The 20482-nt window shown below is 35.5% G+C and overlaps 1 protein-coding gene across 2 annotated transcripts; it reads right to left on the bottom strand.

Moving 5' to 3' along the window:
• Nucleotides 1-1109: 1109 nt before the first annotated feature.
• sytl5 (synaptotagmin-like 5) lies at nt 1110-15352 on the bottom strand. Of its 2 annotated transcripts, XM_026272013.1 has the most exons (16): nt 15206-15352; nt 12767-12973; nt 12487-12602; nt 11646-11754; nt 11161-11263; nt 10933-11062; nt 10003-10103; nt 9716-9793; nt 7000-7065; nt 6663-6841; nt 5691-5793; nt 5441-5602; nt 5252-5360; nt 4591-4720; nt 4290-4498; nt 1110-2444 (listed from the first exon to the last, which is right to left on the bottom strand). In XM_026272013.1, the coding sequence occupies exons 1-16, from the start codon at nt 15328-15330 to the stop codon at nt 2302-2304; spliced, it is 2070 nt and encodes a 689-aa protein (XP_026127798.1). In that variant the 5' UTR covers nt 15331-15352; the 3' UTR covers nt 1110-2301. The 2 variants fall into 2 exon arrangements, with proteins under 2 accessions (XP_026127798.1, XP_026127799.1); XM_026272014.1 differs by lacking the exon at nt 7000-7065.
• Between the last annotated feature and the right edge of the window lie 5130 nt (nt 15353-20482).

Genomic DNA, 20482 nt, shown 5'->3' with positions numbered 1-20482 from the left:
TACTATACAGTCCATCCTTATTATATCTATATCCTTCTAGATATAACCACTTAAGTAAATTCTCCTCATCTCATTATTTTTCTCTTAAAGGGTTTCACTTATGTATTGATACAAACTCTTTTAAATTAACATTTTAGAATTGCAAACTATTGTTAACAGAGGTCACAGGTATGCCATGTTTGGTATCTTTCAGCGACATTTTTAATGGTCTAAATGTTCATTTATATATATTGGTACCTATGGAAGGTTATTTGTGCTACCAGAATCTTTAATCGTTTCTTCATCAACATCCAATGAAAGACCATATGTGAAACGTGCCTGAGGACAAAAGGTTGTAAAACTTCCTTCCAAAAGGTACCATTCCTCATTGGCTCACTCAGATCTTGAGGGTGTGACAACGTCACCCTACAGTATATAGATCACTGATCACTAGATCAGGGTGTATTTTAGATTCGGGAATTCCAGGAGAAGATGCTGAGCTGAGAGCTTTAAAAACCATCCTAAGTTTGTGCCAGGCTTTCAGCCTTGACTTTCCATTCATCAAGATCCTCTGATTTGAACTGGTCTTTCCCATCAACTCACTTCAGCAGAGACCAACCGGAGTCGTTTAATAATAGTTTATTCTCTTTCCGAAGATGAAGTACAGAACAGAACAATCCTAAACACTTTCTGCCTGATGAGAGAGAGGAAACGGCACACAGACACCAAACATGCTGTGAATCAAACAGCTTCAGACAATATTAGACATGATAACACTTGGATGTCAAGCAGTGAGCCATATACATGCCACAAAATCTCTCAATTTATTAAACAGTTAGTTGCCTATAAGGTCTATTCACTTGACTGATGCTAACAAAAGTATTAGGTATAATGGGGGTGCACACATTATTCATGGAGACCTCACAGTGACATGACGGCTCGATAGGATCAACTGAGGAATTTCTATTAAACTCACCTCAAAACTCAATATAGGGCTCTAGGCATTTTGCTTGTGCAATGCGTGCGTGATCCTTTTCTGTATTACAATCTCTTTTTTCTATTTCTATTCTCTTTTCGGCTATATATACTGTGTATATATATATAGATAGTTTTAGTCTTAGGTTTTTTTTTTGTTGTTGTGGTGTGTCTGCGTTTTTGGTTATATTATATAGCTTTTTTTCCCCTTTAGAGTGGGGTGTGATAGATCAGTGGCAGATGAAATAATCTACTAATATTTGCATGCTGAATTGTGACTAGTCTCATAGAAATGTATTTTTCCTATTTGGGCTAACAACTATCATTTTACCAAAAACATTGGAATTTCTTGGAGGAACTGTAAATCTAGTTCAACGTAATGAATCACATGACCTTAGTTATTCTTTTTTTTTACAACACAATTCTGTTTTCACATTAAAAGTGAAATTTAAGCTATGAAATTTCAGTCAGCATCAGTCTCTCTTTAATCAAATGTATGTGCATGTGACAGATCTGACACAATTATCATAACATCTTTTATGCATGTCTATATAAATGTGCTCATAGAAATGACTGATCACATCTAGTACATTGTTCTCATGTGTGCAAGTGTTATATGCAGGTGCTATCTGTGCAAATTGGATAGATTTTTGTATTTTTTGTGTGTGTGTTTGGAGGAAGTGCTTTGTGCTTTGTTCCTACAGGACAAATGTAAGCTTTGCTGATCATGTTCTCTGTGCTCTTTTGAAATAGTCTTCATGTGCTATTCACAATTCTGGCCAGTGAGCATTTGGTTGAAAATATAATCACACCTGGGTTGGAGTGTATTGTGTCGCACCATTTACACCTGACAGATTCATTTCAGCTGTTCAATCACAAGCTGTCAGAGCTAAATGAAGACAGGTCAGTGAAGGACAGTGTACACCTGCCCGAAAAGTAGTTACATGTAGCTTTAAAATCAACCATCCAATTAGAACATTTCTTCAATAAGCCTGATCAACATATTTTGAAGGGTGCTTAATACAGGTACTGGACTAAAATAAACTTTGACTGAAAATGACTTTGTGTGATTTCTTTTGAACTTTTTGTGCTTTAACAACATGCAGTTACTGCACTGACATAAAAGATGCATGTAGACATAAAATCTGAGTTTCTTTCCTTTGAAATCTGAAATGCCAATCTGTCTCAGTCAAGATGGATCTTATTATCAGGTGTAAAAAGGACCTTAGTGGCGCATATGTGTGTACATGTAATTATCTTGAGAATTTAGAGAGCGTATGAGTACTTCCAAAGAACATAAAGAGCACTTTAAAGTGTCTAGAGGTGAGCGGATGTGATGATTTCTCTCTATGTCTTCCTCTTGGCCATGCTGGACCGCAGCATCAGGGTGCACTCTTGCGGGACCTCAGGGTTGTCAATCATGCGTTGCCACAGCCGCTGCTCTTCCCCGTAGGCATCGTTCCAATCTACTTCCTTCCCATAACTCAGACCTGCAGGTCACAAACAGGTCAGTCAACTGCTCTGCATGCAAGATCAAAACGAGAAGAAAATCTTAGTCGTGCTGCTTTATATGTCAGACCCTCAGAGAGGAAAAAATGTCAAACATTCGTTTAAAGAAAATCAATCAACTTGTTGCTAGCTAGGTCATATTTTTTGTGTGTGTGTTCGGCTGTAATTCACATCAAAGAGCCCATTTAGTGTATCGCAGAGAAATATTCCAAATGAAAATCACTGTCATTAGGCTATTTTGAAACAATAATAAAAATAAAAAAAACTCTTTTCAAAAACAAAACACATATAAACATTGATTTTACTGTTTTAATAAACTAGTTGTTACGTTTTTAGTGTTTTTGAAAGAAGTCTCTTATGCTCACAAAGACTGTTTATTTGATTAAAAATACAGTAAAACTGTAATTATGAAATATTGTTACTATTTAAAATAACGGTTTGCTATTTGAATATAGTTTAAAAAGTACATTTATTCCTGTGATGCATCCTGTGATTTACTCCAGTCTTCAGTGTCACATGATCCTTCAGAAATCATTTTAATATCTTGATTTGAATTTTTTTTATACCATCATATTATCAATTTATTTATAAGGAAAACACACATTAATCAAAATTTCTGTCATTTCCAGCTGCAGTCCTTCAGCAAGATGTTTCAAAACCCTTTAAAATATCCAGAACAATAAACAAAAAGCAAGTTTTCAATGTTGAAAACAGTTGTGCTGCTTAATATTTTTATGGAAAGTTCAAAAGAACAGCATTTATTTGAATTACAAAATATTGAAATATTTAGAATACTAAAAACAAGTCAATATACAATATATACATTTGCAACATGAATAAAGGTAAAGTTGCAAAAATTGTTTCATTAAATGGCCAGAAAGTGTGGAAATTAGTCTGGTAAACTGGATTTAATGTAAGAAACCTGAAGTACCATTGATGATTATAAATATGGTAAACGTGTAGAATTTGGTCTCTTTTATAAATGATCATCAAAGAGAAAACGAATGATCTGATCATGAGTGAGTGAAGACATGAATAAAACATATTTGTAACAGTAAATTAATACAAAATGTGTTGCACAAAGTAGCGCTTCATGCATCATTGATGATTGATTAAGGAGACGTTTGGAAAGAACATTACAGTGGAAATTGTATTCAAGAACATTTGGGATTCAATGATTATCTTAATTTGAGTCAGAGAACAGTTCACAGTAAAAGCATTATATACAAATCTATCCTACTAATGTAGGAAATATAATAAGAAATATATCATTGTCAGAATCCAGCAGGGATAGGAAGCAGATGATCTAATTGAAAAAAACAAGCATGAATGTTATTCCTGAGAGAACCTGAGAACTTGGTGTAACTGAATTTAAATGCTCTCCTCCCATAAATTTTGCATCTGAAAAATGTTTAAATAACTGTATCCATGCCTTTTCATCTCTAATGTTTCAGTGCATCTTTAGAAAATCCTGAAATTAGTTTTTAACGCTAAAAGAGGGCTTGTGATGGGCAAAACTGTTATTAAATCTAACCCTAAAACTACTCAAATGTTTTAATTTACTGAAATAAACCTGAGATAAAATAAAATTCAAATAAATTAAAGCAATATATAAATATTAAAAAAAGAATAAAACTGAACAAAAGGATAAAATAAATTTACTAAAATTAAAATGAAACCTGAAAAGGCTTTCATCTGTAATATTATTGCAATTTAATATTGAGTTCTGTTGGTTCCTATACACATTTCTGTATGCGGAAAATGCAAAGCTTCAATTTGATTCTCTGGACTAAACTGAAAAAAGGCTGAGCTAAAGAAAGACTCACCTGTCCCTGCCCCGAGCCGCACACCTCCCAGGAAGACGTTACTGGCGAAGGGCTCTCTGTCCCACACTGTCAGCTCCAGACACACGCTGTCCAGATCGCTGTCCTGCAGGCCGCAGTATGTGAAGGTGTGATTCCAGCGTGGGTTTACTGTGCGCTTCACCACAGCCGTCTTGTGCTTCGTGCTTTTCTTGTCATCAGGCAGCAGGTATCTGGTACGCAAGAAGAAAAGCATTGTGAGAGTGAGTTTGTGAAGTATAAGAAGAAGCAGTTGGAGTTTACAAAGTGAAAAAAATGAACTCACCCTTTAACAAACGGGTCAGAGGACCCTCCTTTGACTGCTGTCAGGTTTTTTGCCTCCTTAACCAGCAGCTCCACCATTCCTCCTTTAGGAAGAGTGATGGTCTTCTTTCCTTTCAGAAATCCTTTTTTCACTAAGAAACAAACGTGAGCTTGATTTAATACTAGTAATGTACACAGACAGCTTCTAGGAAAATACAATCTCATGTTGTTGTCAAAAAGATTAGATATTAGATAGAGATATAGATATTATTAGATATCCTAGCATGGATAGATGAAATGTTTCTACATTTACATCACGTATTTTCATTTATAATTTACATTAATTGGTTTCCTTTATATTTGATAAGTTTACTGTATAAATATTCTACTTTTTGTCTACTATAAAACCATTTTTATAATGATTTATAAACAGCAAAAACAAAGACATTTTCAATAAATAATATATTATTATTAATAATTATAATAAATTATTCTTCCATGTAATAGTTTACAAACCTAACTGTAAGCTATTTATAACTGATAGGTAACATCATGATTATAAACCACACCATAAATAAACAAGTGCCATATTAATATTCAGTAATGCGCCGTCATAAAAGTCATATGTTTTGACAACAATGAAAAGGTGGAGAAATAATATGATTTCTAATTTTCAATCATACCTTGCACTTGGTCCAGAGGCAGGGAGAGATTTCTCTCTGCAGGAATGTACTTCAAAACCACAGTCACTTCTCCTTTGTAGTGCATCACTGAGTCCACATAAGACTCATTCTGACACAAACACACACATTTCAGTATCAGACTTCTATCTCTCACACCGTTTCTGTTTGTGTGTGTTGAGCTCAGCTCACCCTGGGCTGCAGAGCGAACCACTCCTCTAACTGTGTGTCAAACTGCCAGGAGTCAAAGGTCAGCTCCGTCTCCCCCAGGAAGCTGTTGTGTCCAAAACGATCATGATGCCAGACAGAAACCTGCAGTGTGCGCGTCTCCAGCTGAGAGTGACTGACCACGTACTATCCAGAGAGACAGAGACAGATTAGAGCCTTTAAATTGACTGACTAAATCTCATCAACCTTGTAAGGCAGGCATGAAGACTCTTACCCTCAGGTTTTCATTGAACACAGGGTTAGTGGTGCTGCTTTTGATGCTGGTTTTCCTTTTGCTTTGACGGGACTTGTCTGGCAGGAGATACGTTTTAACATAGCTGCAAACACACACACAATACCAAAATGTTTGCTTTTTTACAATATGAGCCTCTGACACCTTTGTAATGATATGTTAAATGGATAAAACAACTTTATACAAGTTATGTAATGAATCTAGAGCAGTCAAGAACTACAATAATTTAATGTCAGGAATTACTGATTAATCTTATAGTTATTGAGTTAATGTGGAATCATTTGGTTTCTTTTTAATGACAGAAAACAAAAAGTGTTTGTGAACAACAACAACAAAAAAAAACTATTAACAATGACAAAGGCACATAGCTAAGTTAATCAAACTTATAATTTAAATAAAAATAAAATCAAAGTGCTTTTTGAGGAATGGACTCAAATTTAAAATTATTAAATTACCAACAATTATCCTGAAAATCAGCTATTAAATTTTTTAATTAATTGAAATAAAATATATAATTATTTGATAAAAAAAACTTGAAAATTAGAACTGCTACCTTGGCCACTAACTGAAATAAAATGTCTAAGTTAATGTACTAAAAATAAAACCAAAAGAAAAAAAGAAAAATACATAAAGCTAAATAGAATAAATAAATCCAAAAAAAATTCTAAAGCACATAACTAAATTACTAAAACGTAAAATTATGAAAATAAAATCTCATGCATAATAAATATATAAAAATAATATTAAAATAACACTATTTGTGGGTAAATAACAACAGAATTTACATTTTTGGGAGAACTATCCCTTTAAATGAATTACTAACATAATTAATTGAGATAAATCTAATGTTAATATATTGCCATCGCAAATACATGCAATACAGAGATGCTCTACCATGGCTCAAAGTGAAGTCTATAGCGGTGTGTGTGTGTGTGTGTGTGTGTGTGGCCTTACGCATCCGTGCGCTGTCTCCTCTCATCTCCGGTTGCTAGGCAGCGGCACTCGCGGACGAGCACGTTGAGTGCTCCTGTTTTATAGCTGTAAGAGATGTTGAGCAGGATCTCCCCAGAAACCCGCACATTGCCATAGTCCCCCGTCTCACTGTACACGCTCATCATACTGTTGATGCTGGTCTGGAGAGCACACATAAGCAGAGTCTTTGGGGTGCATCTTTCACAAGCTTGTGTTTGAGTGCATGCCTGACTCTTCAGTGGTACAGAAGGGCAAGAGAGAGAATCTGAAGCCAACAGACAGACACACATCTGCACTCAAACACACACCCAACACTCACAGTGTCAGCGTCTGAGTCAGGTACATTAAGGAAACCCCACTTTCTCTCCGAGGCAGGTGTAGAAGACTAGAATAAGACATGAGAGAGAAAGAGAGACGAGAAGATTGATAGCAGGAAAAACAGAGAGCAGAAAGGTAGAATAAGGAAAACATTGATAATATGACAGGAGACAGATTGCTGGAGTCAGGAAGGAGCTTTTTTCACATTTGATTATTTGTAGATGTCACAGTCCAAAAATGAACACTGTGTATTTACTCAACCTTAAGTAATTTCAAACCCATCTGACCTTTTTTCTTCCAGAAAGGGAGTGTTTTGGCAAAACATTCATATGGCTTTTTTCTAATGATGCACTGATATTTAGAACTGAAAATATTCAAACAGCGAAAAATGATTTCAAACAGTGGTGTTTAATCAGCACTTCTCAGAAGATGTGTTTTAACCATTTCTGTGTCTATCTGATCCACACAATATGGATAAGCTACAAAAGAAAAAGGTGTTTTCAAATTTGTTCGGCTGAAATGAGGCCACTCAACTGTTGAATACATTTCTATGGTTTAATTTACAGCATACAGACATAGAGTTCAGTTACTCAAGCTGAATTACCCAAACATTTTTCGGTTTTCATTTTTCAACTAAATGAAGATGTTAATTTCTGTTTTCAGTGTTACGTAAAAAAAATAAAATAAAAAAAAAAAAAAAAAATTACGCATCACTACTCCATTCCATATAGTAACATCAAATGGTAACTGGAGCTGAACGCCTCCAAAAATGACAAAAAAACACTGTAAGCAGCCCATAACCTGCCGCCCAGTAAGTCGGTTTATAATTAATTAATTTATTTGTTTCAGAATAAATATTTTAAACACTAAGACAAAATGGAAAGAATAATAACTTGGCTCGGGTATATATGCCTATAACATTCAGAACGTGCAAGAGCTGACATTTTTTGCGTGTTTTGAAAAAAAAAAAAGAATTAATAAGCCTTTAGAACAACATTTAGGCAAGTAGCCTATTCTAGTTCACATGGTAAAAAACTACCGATGGGTTAAGTCATAGACTGTATGAAAACATGGACGTAGTGTCTGCTTTTAAAAAAAATCTGCTTTTAAATTATTTTTCTATTTGATGTTAAATGCATCATATAAATCACTTTGGAATAAATCACAGCATGTATCATGATAAAAAGTGACTTTACAGTCTTTAAAATACACTAAGCTATAGCAAATTATTCTGTGGGCCCCCCTTTCACTTTAGGAACAGCTGGTCTCCACAGAGTTGTGTCAAGTTATTCATTAGTCTGTTTGTGATGAAAAATGACGAAATGTAGTTGCAATAAATGCGTACAACTACAGCACTCAACTACACTACTACAACTACACACACGCTCCAGACTTACTGATTTAAAAATTATAATTAAACTTTATTTGGGTACTATTTGTGTACAATGCACATTTCTTAATACAGTATTAAGCCTAAAGAGTGTTATATTGTCTCTATTGATAAGTATTGTATTTTATTTTTTTTATCAGTCTTTAAATACAAGATATTTAAAGTGTACCTAAAGTATACCTGCAATAGTTCCAACACAATCAAATAAAGGCCTACTTCAGTGTATCTTTAGTTGGACTTCAGCACTACTTTTGCACAATTCAAGTGCATTAAGTACAAAATTAGACTTGAAGTATAACAGTTTCGTATACTAAAAGTACAATTGCAGGGTATTTTTATTAAGTACATGAATTTAGCATGAAATTAATGTATTTAAAATACATTTTAGTATATTTATTTTTCAGTAGGGAAATATTGCATAATATATTTTAGTTCATTGAAATGTATTTTATTTGGAATATATCTCAAGAGTTGTTTGGATCACATCACATTTACATTTAAGGTGCTTTGTCATTATGTGGATCTTGACCACCCTGTCACCATTCACTCTCACAGTATGTCAAAGAGCTGCATTAACATTCTTCAAAACGTCATCTTTTGTGTTCAACAAAAGAACGTCATGTAGGTTTCGAATGACATGAGGGTGAGTAAATAATGGCAGAATATTTATTCTGTGAAAATGCGACTTTGTAGTTGCTAGTTGTTTTGCTTTTTTCTTGTGTTCCCTCTTCATTCTGCACCCTTCACATCTGACTCATCTAGCTATTAGAGACTGCATGAGCTACGAGTTATGTCAGCTGTTTTGAAAGAGACCACTTGTCTTCTTGTTTGCCTGAATTATCTCTCTTTGTTGTATCTTAATGAACCACCTGCAGCAGTGTGTGTGGCCAAGAACAGAGAAATATGATGATGCACTTTCAGTAGTTAATGTGTGTTCTGTGTGTATATGAGATTGGGTGATAAAAATTCATGTGTGGGTCTGCCAGGTGAGTCAACAAATTAAGCGATCTCATGTAACTGGATATTTTACCAGAAGGAGGAAATGCTAATATCCACAAGGCATGAGCTGGAACAAGTTTTAAAGCATATGGTGTACATTAACATCAAAAAAAGGAGGTAAAGATTTGGATTTCTGGTTCACCTGCCATAAGGCACACAAATAAGTCTAAACATAGAGCACACACAAGCATAACACAGAAAGAGGAATGAGTAGGCTATATATGTTGTTTCAGTCAGACATCTGCACAAAGCCAGCCATCACAAATTGCAGCAAAGCACCTGTGATTATGGTGTTTGTGTGTGTGTGTTGCTGTGCAAATCATTATACCATTGATTGCGCGCTGCAGATGCTCCGGTTGGTTTTGTAGTGTGCTGATAACACCGCATCAATGTCCTCATCCGAGTCCTAAAGCACAAACACTTCCTTTAGCGAATATTACATCGAAAACAGCACTGATTTCCTTTACACCATCACTTCACTCTGTGATATGAAATCAGAAAAAAAATCTCATTACAGAAGGCTGTCTCTTATTTTAACTCCTTGTCTGGAAATCATATCCTGCACACAAGAAAAAAATTATTCCAAGTGAGATTGAGACTGTGTCTGAAAGCTACCACATCGTTCAGGCCTGGAACTGAGTGACATCGACTAATCAGAGGGTCTTCACTGAGCCCCTCACCAGGATTACTGAGGTCCAACTCAGAGCGACTGCGATCTGTGAAGAGAGGAAGATGCTGTGATTAACCACATTTCTGCCTATTATACATTTTATAATACTTCTAAAGACACACAGTGATGTCCAAAATTCTGAGACCTGTATAGAAAAAGTACAATATGTTTTTTATTCATTTGTTTACTTATTTTTATTTTAAAGATGTTCTTATCTTTATTTTAAAGATGTTCTTTGAAAGAATATGGATCTTACTATATTGAAAAACTTGGATAAATGAGGCAGCCTAATTAGTGTGAAAAGTGTTATCACAAGACCTGTAGAAGTTATGTAAATTAATAAAATAGTGTAACTCCACAGGTATTTTTATAAATATACATGTATTTAGTTATGACAGGCTCTAAAATATTTTATCTTGTGGGAGTAAAAAACAACACAAAATATAATGGGGTCTTTAAACGTTGTGGACAATGGGAGGATGTAAGAGTCAAGATGGTTGAGAATCACTGTTGTAAAAAAATATTATTTTGTTACTGACCTAAAGAGCAAAACCTTAATAGAGCAATAGCGCAGAATCTAAATAGTTCTACTCATAGATATTTCTCTATTTTTTACTTTCTTTTTTAAAGTATAGGTTTAAAAATTCAAAGACATTTTTTGTTGTTTACTCCATTTCTTCTAATATACTGTATTTCTGTTTAGCATGATGTATCTGTTTATTCCCATGTTTAAATCAGATTAGGAAGCACACATTTTCAGTGTGACCTCAGACTTTTTAAAGTTTTTAATATTACAATGAACTGATGTAAGGACAGTTTTAAGGGCAAATGTCATTACTAGTGTCACTGGCAGGAACTTGTTTCCATGGTGATACCTGATGAGAGGGAGGCTCTGGATACGGCAATAGAGGGTGTGCTAGAATCCATTTGTCTCCGCCCATCCGCCATCTTTTCAGGAACGCTGTCACTGCTTTGTATACTAGACACGCTCTCTGCCCCATCCGGCTGAATAAACACATGCACACGCACAGACACTAAACACTGCTTTCTTGTCATGCATGCAAATCTGTATACAGGAATGCAATTGTGCAATCATGTGTTACCCTGTTTCTTGTCTCCGTCTGAGTCGGTGTTTTCACCATTTGTGCTCTCATGTTATTGGGTACTGTTGGTAACCCTGATGATTCCACTGCAACCGATCTCTTCCTAAAACACAGACAGCCTTAATGAGCAGACACATGCTGGCACAGAACGAAATACTAGCTTACTGCCTACCATTTTTCCAAATTAATATGTGAAACAGTATGCAACAGGATTCATTTCTAGCAGCCGGAGGCTCTATTGTTCTCACTAATCATACAGCATGTTCAAAATCATGGATTTTATTACTCTTGGCTCATTCGTCATATTGTAAATGGTTGAGTGCATTGCATTATGGGATACAGCGTTTATAGTGTTACATTTAAGCAAATGTTCCAGGCATACAGAAGAAAGCATAAAACACAAACACTATTAACAGCAAGAACCGTATCACAGTAAGTGATTTCAAGCATAGCCAACTGAATGGACTATAAATGATGCCCCTCACCCTTTCCTGTTCTTCCCTGTGCTTTTCTGGGATTGGGGCGTAGCTGATCTCTCAGGCTGTGGCGTAGACGATCTCTCCATCTCTGATGATCTGTGAGCCGAGCCTCCATCTTCATAAACAAATACAGATATTCATAATAAAACAAGAAGCATATCAAAGCAATTTAAGCTAAAAAAAAAAAATCAATTCAATTTCACTTTTGGAGTTTCATCTAAAAATTGTCAAAACAAAAACAGAGAAACAAAATAGAGAAAACAATATGGTTAAAAATATCCTGATGGATTTGTTTATAAAAACATTTTAGGAGTACATGTGGATTATTGTGATGCTTTTATCAACTGTTCGGACACTCATTTTGATGGCACCCATTCACTGCAGAGGATACATTGGTGAGAATGAGATGTAATGCTTCATTTCTCTAAATCTGTTCTAATAGAGAAATAAACTCAACAAAGCAAAGCTCTTGGATTGCCTGAGGGTGAGTAAATCACATCATTGGAGAAGCACTAATTCATCAATTAATCAATCAATGATTTTAGCCGTCAAAAATAATTTTTCTATTATTTTTATAAAATATTATTCACTATAAATGACCATTAATCAATGCAAAACCTGATCGGAATTCTGCTTTTTATAGTCAAAGCTGCTGTCAAACTGGACATGCAAAAATAACATTAATATATTTTTTGTATATACTGAAACATTTAACTATTCTGATTCAAATCATTCAAAAGAGCCTGGAGAAGAATGACAGTGCTGACAGTGTGTATGGCAACATTTACAGGCACTGTGTGTTGGATGTCTGTGTTGAGTGTTGACACAAACTCTGATTTGGTCTCACCTGAAGGACTGCTGAGGATGGACTGTTTGACTGCATCACTGCTGGTAATGCTGGCTTGTTGGAACCTCTTGGATCTCTCTTCCAGAAACCATTCTCCTGTAACCACCTTCAGCTCCCTAAATCAGCCAGTCACACACAGACAACACTGTGTAAGGACCAATTATAGAAGTGCCAATCACAGCCTAATTGGTTCACCTATGAACTGTTGACAATTTCATGGTGTCTACTATCTATTCACCATTACAGAGCAGAGTGTGTATGGATGCTGTGTGTGACTCACGCGGTCTTCGCACACACAGTGCATCTGCAGTTGCTGTCTGGAGGTGTAGCAGTGCAGAAGTTGCAGACGCGCCGATGACAGTTAGTGCACACATTACCCCTCTGCAAGATGAGACCCAGAGCACGAAGACAAACAGCACACTCACGCTGATCCGCTGAACTACGCCGCCCGGCTCGCTTCAGTTCTAGAAGCTCATTTTTCAGTTTCCTGTAGAGGGACACCTGGCATCACTGTTGGGGAGTAACTAAATGTATTCACCCTATAAATTAACTACAGCAGGTCTGCTGCTTTGAACACAGTTCATCCATTTCAAAAAGACATTTTCAAAGCCACATAGTGATTTTTATGTCACTTTCTCTGACATACAGTATGTAGTCCAGGAAAGTGATTCATTCTAGTGAATTGGTTTATTCGGATGCCTTGTAAATTCATAAAAGAAGAGTCATGGATTTGAGTCACTACATTTTAACCTGAATATTTTGTTGTTAATATCTAATATTTATTGAAATCATTTATATAAATTACTTATGGTAGTCTTCAAGTTTTTTGTTATATTTACTATAATTTCTTACAAAGTTTGATGCACCCTTATTAAAAAATGTTCATAAACAGTTCATTCATTCATAAACCCTAATTTCTTGTGCAATTCCATTATAAATTATTTAATGTATTTAGCTACTTTGCTTGCACAGTAGCTACTTTACAGTGTGTGTGTGTATATATATATATATATATACAGTATTGTTCAAAATAATAGCAGTACAATGTGACTAACCAGAATAATCAAGGTTTTTAGTATATTTTTTATTGCTACGTGGCAAACAAGTTACCAGTAGGTTCAGTAGATTGTCAGAAAACAAACAAGACCCAGCATTCATGATATGCACGCTCTTAAGGCTGTGCAATTGGGCAATTAGTTGAAAGGGGTGTGTTCAAAAAAATAGCAGTGTCTACCTTTGACTGTACAAACTCAAAACTATTTTGTACAAACATTTTTTTTTCTGGGATTTAGCAATCCTGTGAATCACTAAACTAATATTTAGTTGTATGACCACAGTTTTTTAAAACTGCTTGACATCTGTGTGGCATGGAGTCAACCAACTTGTGGCACCTCTCAGCTGTTATTCCACTCCATGATTCTTTAACAACATTCCACAATTCATTCACATTTCTTGGTTTTGCTTCAGAAACAGCATTTTTGATATCACCCCACAAGTTCTCAATTGGATTAAGGTCTGGAGATTGGGCTGGCCACTCCATAACATTAATTTTGTTGGTTTGGAACCAAGACTTTGCCCGTTTACTAGTGTGTTTTGGGTCATTGTCTTGTTGAAACAACCATTTCAAGGGCATGTCCTCTTCAGCATAGGGCAACATGACCTCTTCAAGTATTTTAACATATGCAAACTGATCCATGATCCCTGGTATGCGATAAATAGGCCCAACACCATAGTAGGAGAAACATGCACATATCATGATGCTTGCACCTCCATGCTTCACTGTCTTCACTGTGTACTGTGGCTTGAATTCAGAGTTTGGGGGTCGTCTCACAAACTGCCTGTGGCCCTTGGACCCAAAAAGAACAATTTTACTCTCATCAGTCCACAAAATGTTCCTCCATTTCTCTTTAGGCCAGTTGATGTGTTCTTTGGCAAATTGTAACCTCTTCTGCACATGCCTTTTTTTTAACAGAGGGACTTTGCGGGGGATTCTTGAAAATAGATTAGCTTCACACAGACGTCTTCTAACTGTCACAGTACTTACAGGTAACTCCAGACTGTCTTTGATCATCCTGGAGGTGATCATTGGCTGAGCCTTGCCATTCTGGTTATTCTTCTATCCATTTTGATGGTTGTCTTCCGTTTTCTTCCACGTCTCTCTGGTTTTGCTCTCCATTTTAAGGCATTGGAGATCATTTTAGCTGAACAGCCTATCATTTTTTGCACCTCTTTATAGGTTTTCCCCTCTCTAATCAACTTTTTAATCAAAGTACGCTGTTCTTCTGAACAATGTCTTGAACGACCCATTTTCCTCAGCTTTCAAATGCATGTTCAACAAGTGTTGGCTTCATCCTTAAATAGGGGCCACCTGATTCACACCTGTTTCTTCACAAAATTGATGACCTCAGTGATTGAATGCCACACTGCTATTTTTTTGAACACATCCCTTTCAACTAATTCAACTAATTGCCCAATTGCACAGCCTTAAGAGCGTGCATATCATGAATGCTGGGTCTCATTTGTTTTCTGAGAATCTACTGAACCTACTGGTAACTTGTTTGCCACGTAGCAATAAAAAAATATACGAAAAACCTTGATTATTCTGGTTAGTCACATTGTACTGCTATTATTTTGAACAATACTGTATATATATATAAATGTGCAGACATTTAAAGAAAATGACTGCTTGTGATGCAATGATGTGCACTGAAGACGCTACCTGATGCGTTTCTCCTCTCGCTTGCGGAGTTTCTCATCTTTCTGGAGAACACTGAGGATCATCTGCCTTTCGTGCTCCAGGAGGAAGGACAGATTTAGGGAATCGGTTGTCTTCGCCATGACCATTTAAAGAAACTGCTCACAGAGCTCCAGGAAGACTCAGCCAATCAAACTGGCAACAAACCACTAACAACTTTGCTTCATGAATGCAGCTGGAATCCTCAGTCAGAATGAAGGATTGCTTCAGTTTATCTTCACATCCCCAAAAAGGTCATCTGCCCGGATCTTCAGACAATGACATTCATCTCTTGACAATTGTGATCCTATTGGTCAGTGCATTGATAACCTTTTCACCTGCCGAATGCCTGCAAGCATAACATCCATATAAAAACCATCAGTGATCAATCAGGGTATTTTGGGTCTCATACTTATTGTATAACTGGTGAATTCTGATTCACCTTATGACCTAGTTGAAGTCAAAAGAGTTAAATAAATATTAGGAAAAATTATGCTCCCAAGTCCCAGTAGAAAAAAAGGTTAGATTGAAACCAAAAGGTCAGAGCGAGATGGTCGAAAATGATAATAAAAACCTATTACTACTCTTTTAATTCAAAAAATAAAATAAAATAAAAATCCTTTTACTAGCAAATAACTTCAGAGGGGAAAAAATATTCAAACCTTTAAAACCATAATTAATATCTAAATGAAATGGATCACATACAGTAAATTTATACAAATCCAAAATTATATATATAAGAATAATTCAGAGGCACAATTAAGCACTTTTTATGTGGTTCATTATTTCAAACTGTATTATGGATTATGATGATCTTTATTATCTGCTTTGTGAATAGACTGACAGTCCAGATGTCTGTATGAAAGCCCAGCCAAACCGATGCGGCTAACAAGTCACCATTTAGGTTTTTATCTAAAGTGACAATACATTAATTGCAGTGGCAGTCTGCCAGCGGCAATCTGGGGTGAAGTGTCTCGCTCGAGAGCACAAGAGTGAGAGAACAGGACAGTAATCACCGTACATCAGTCATACTGTGGACTGAAGCTATAACCTTTGAATTAATAGCACACACTTTCCACAAATAGGGTAGATAACAGAGCTTGAAGTCTATTAAATAATGAAACAGTATAGTTTAATAAAATAAAAATACATGAATGGGTATTGTTCTGTTCTGTAAAATAAAGAAATTCTTTCTTACAAGTTCAGTTATAAGCATTGAATGATTCAGCAAATGTATAAGAAAACATATTACATTCTCTTCCAGCAATGCTATTTGTTTTTTGTTTTTTGTTTTTTGTAATTTGATAAAATCCAGAAGAAAGGTCATGCTATAAAATGGCTACCTGAAAAATGTCCATGTGAAATTAGTGCTTTTAATTTAAACAAGATCATTATCAATGTGTTTAGTTATATTAATATGATAATTACAAACTATTACAAACCAATTTAATTATTTGTTTATTTTAACTTTTATCTAATGTATGTCAGCAAGAACGTACATAGGTTTAGCTGATATTGTTACAATTAATAATGTATATTACATTATTATAATATTATTAGGATTATTTGAATATTGTTAACAGTCATTATTATAATTATTATAAAATTAGCTTACGTATGTCATTATTTTGATATTCCCGTAAGATTAAAGGGGTGCTATTATGCTTTTTCACTTTTTGAATTTTATTCATTGTGTAGTGTGTAAGGTTAGGCATAAAAAAAAAAAAAGATTTACAACTCTCAAAGTCCACTCCAAAGGGAGATATTTGTATCCTTTTTTTAAAATACCTTTTCAGCTCTACAACGAATGGCTCATTTGGACTAAAGCATTGTATTCCAGGTTTTGTGATGTCACAAATCGGTCCATTAGAATATTATTAAAATAATTCCTGACTATGGAAATTTGAATTGTTGGGGGGGTGGGGAGGGGTGAGGTCGCAGGTGAGTGCATCACACAAGACGACAACGATTACAAAGAAGAAGTGCTGCTGTACAGGCAATACTGAAACACCAGTATTGGCTGTTCGCCAATCACAATACACTGGGATAACTAACCAATCACATCACATTTCGTTTTTCAGAAGCTGGGGCCTTCATCAAGCCCAGAACTAATTGAGCCATTTGTGCCAGGCTGGGGAGAAAGGTATTGTAATAATGTACATTATGTAAATTTGTATTCTTATAAAGTGCCAGCTCTGATCTGTAACAATTTCATTCATATTCAGTTGTCTTTGCTGGAAGCCCCATCAAGACTGAAGCATTGTACTGGCTTGGATCTGTGGACAACTTTAATTTCCTTTTTGAAGCACTGATTTATGGGTCATATCCAACACCCAGCACTGTCTGTGTGCATGGTCTGGGTTAATATGTAGCAGTTACTGCATATATGTCATCTTATCTTTGTTGCAGGTTTCTTCGAAATCAGTAGTGAGTGACAAATAGGAAGGACAGAAAATATGCATTCCAGTGTGTGTGTGGACATGACTTGCTTTCCTATATTCTGTTGTCTGTCTGTCTGACATAGTCTGATACACCATGTCTGACAGGCCAGCCTACATAATCAGAACCATCAAAAGCTGTTTTTCACACCATCATTTACACTTAGAAATGTGCCTGCCATCGGTGAAACATCTGTGTCATATACAGGTGACAAATTATTTGTAATGTCACAGCACGAAAATTTGCTTTAAGCTGAACTGCACACGTTTATGTTTCGTTTGTGTAACTGAGGTTCTTGTTCCATTAAGTGTCTGACTCACCAGGAAGATGTGGAGCCAAATTAATTTAAATTTCTCATGCGAGAACTGTTTACAGGGACACACAAACACGCGCACACACACAAACTCCATGATCTTTGAAAGTGCAACTTCAGATTCTCTCCTGAGGAAAAGGACAGCATGGGCCAGAAATGTCTAGCACTAATTTAAAAAACTCCCCTCTCCCTCTTACTGCTATCATTGTCAGGCAGTTGTTAGTAAGTGTTTGAGTTTGAATATGTTTGAGTCTGAAGGTTGGTGTGAAAAAACCCAAGAGCAAGATGTAAACTGCTGAGCTGCTTTAATAAAAAAAATACAGGGTTACAAAAGGTGCGGTAACTCACTGGATCCCACCCTAAGTACACACATTAGTGTACACAAAGCCCTGTATAAACACACACCAACACACTTGTGCTGTTCAACAATATACAGTACTGTTCAAAAGTCAGGGGCCAGTATGACATTTGAAATAAGTCTCACCACGGCTGCAATTATTTGATCAAAAATACAGTAAAAACTAAAATTATTGTAAAGTATTAAAAAATGGTCATCTATTTGAATATATAAAAAAAATATCTAGTAAAATATAGTAATTCATTTCTGTGATGCAAGGCTGAAGTTTTAGCAACCATTACTGTCTTGATTAGGCTTGCCACGATAGTTGATGCCTACTGGTGTAGAGCCGTAACGCTGGTTACGTCACTTGACTACCACGGCACTGACCCCCACTGTCATTTTGATATTTTATGATAATAGAAATAATTTAGTTGAGCAAAATAACACACTACAATTAGAAACTGATCGCGGCTACTCAATGCAGCATGTCAAATGATCGCATCACAGATCAGACTTCATTTCTCTAGTGAGGAGAGTGAGTCGAGCTGATGGACATGAAGAGTGGTGAGACAAACAAGACGATGGCGTATGATTTAGTTTTGAAAACAAAATGCAAAAGCACCTGTTTGGCAATATTTTGGATTTTGAAAAGCTTGTTGAATTTTGCCATTTATCTAAGGTGATTGTGGAAGTTTTTTTAAAGATGTGTTTTTTATTTAATTAGTTCCACAGTGTTTGCTGATTTTTACTTTATTTAAACTTTATGTAATTTATTAATTTTATTTGCCATCAAGGTGTATGCTGTGCCTCCATGCTTTCTAATTTGTTTTGCTGATAAACGTTCAACGTTTTTTTTATTTATTTGGTTATTATACGTTTACTTATTTCCAGTTTTGTATACCTATTTAAACTTTATGTAAGTTGTTTGTTATTTTATATTAGGCATAGCCTGCCCTATAGCATGGTGTATTTTTATTTGTTTTGTTAATAAAAGTTATATATGGGCTAAAGTGAATTTGATGTTGTATTTTGTTGTTGCATTTAAGCACTTAACAATGAATTGCCGCTAATTCGAAAGTGAAAGTAAAATGCGCATGGTGCTTTTAAGCCATTTAAAAGACAAGCGAGGAAAAGTGAGAAAATTCAAACTAACAATTGCTTTATGCCGAATTGTCACTATTTGAAAGTGAAAGTAAAATGTGCATGCCACTTTTACAAGCTACTTAAAAGTTAAGGAAAGCAAGGAAAAGAGGGAACGCCCACCCCCAAGGTGATACTGCTATTAGCAGTGTTGTCATATGTTGACTGGTGGGAAAATTTCCTCACCATCATAACCCTAGTCTTCAGTGGCATTTGCTGCTCAAGAAAGATTTCTTATCATTATCAATGGTAAACATGTTTTGCTGCATAATATTTTTGCATACATATTTCGGTAATGAATATAAAATTAAAAAGGAGAGCATTTAAATAAATATAGCCTATTTTAAATAGATTATAGACTATAAATAAAACATTAATGCAATTTATGCATCCTTTTTGAATAATTTTTTTTTTAATCTTACTGACTTCAAACTTTGAACAGCAGTGTACTTTAAATTAATAGTTTTGTCATCATTTACTCACCCCCATGTTGTTACAAACCTTCATTGGTTTCCTTCATCCATGGAACACAAAAATAGATATTTAGATAAATGATCACACTGCACTTTTTCAATGAAAGTGATAAACTATCTGCCTCCTTTTGTGACCGGTCATAAGGATTTGAAATAAAATGCTCCTCTATTCAAATTCAAAAAGACACAACAACACCAATTTCAGCACGTTTTAATCGTGACTCTTCACATTCCTGATTTTTCCCTCTGTGAAATTAAGACAATGCGATGATGCCATCCGATCATCCCAACGTGATATGAAAGCAACATTACAGATGACAAGCATGCTGCAAGAACCATGGGAAATGTAGTCCAGTGCATAAATCTCAAGAGAGCAAGTCAACAAGCTGCCAGTCCAGCTCTCAGCTCAGTAATTACTCCTCTAATGATGGAGACACATTCACCAACAACACCTGGCTTAATAGAGATTAGACTCATACATGTTTAATGCCTTTCAAATAGGCTTTATTAGCATAATAAAAAAGGGACAAAAAGCTATGAAATGCAGATTAGCAAGA

This window comes from Carassius auratus, chromosome 9, assembly GCF_003368295.1.
Source record: "Carassius auratus strain Wakin chromosome 9, ASM336829v1, whole genome shotgun sequence".
NCBI lineage: Eukaryota > Metazoa > Chordata > Actinopteri > Cypriniformes > Cyprinidae > Carassius > Carassius auratus.
Note: the sequence above shows the minus strand (reverse complement) of the source record. Positions and strands in the feature narration are given on the sequence as shown.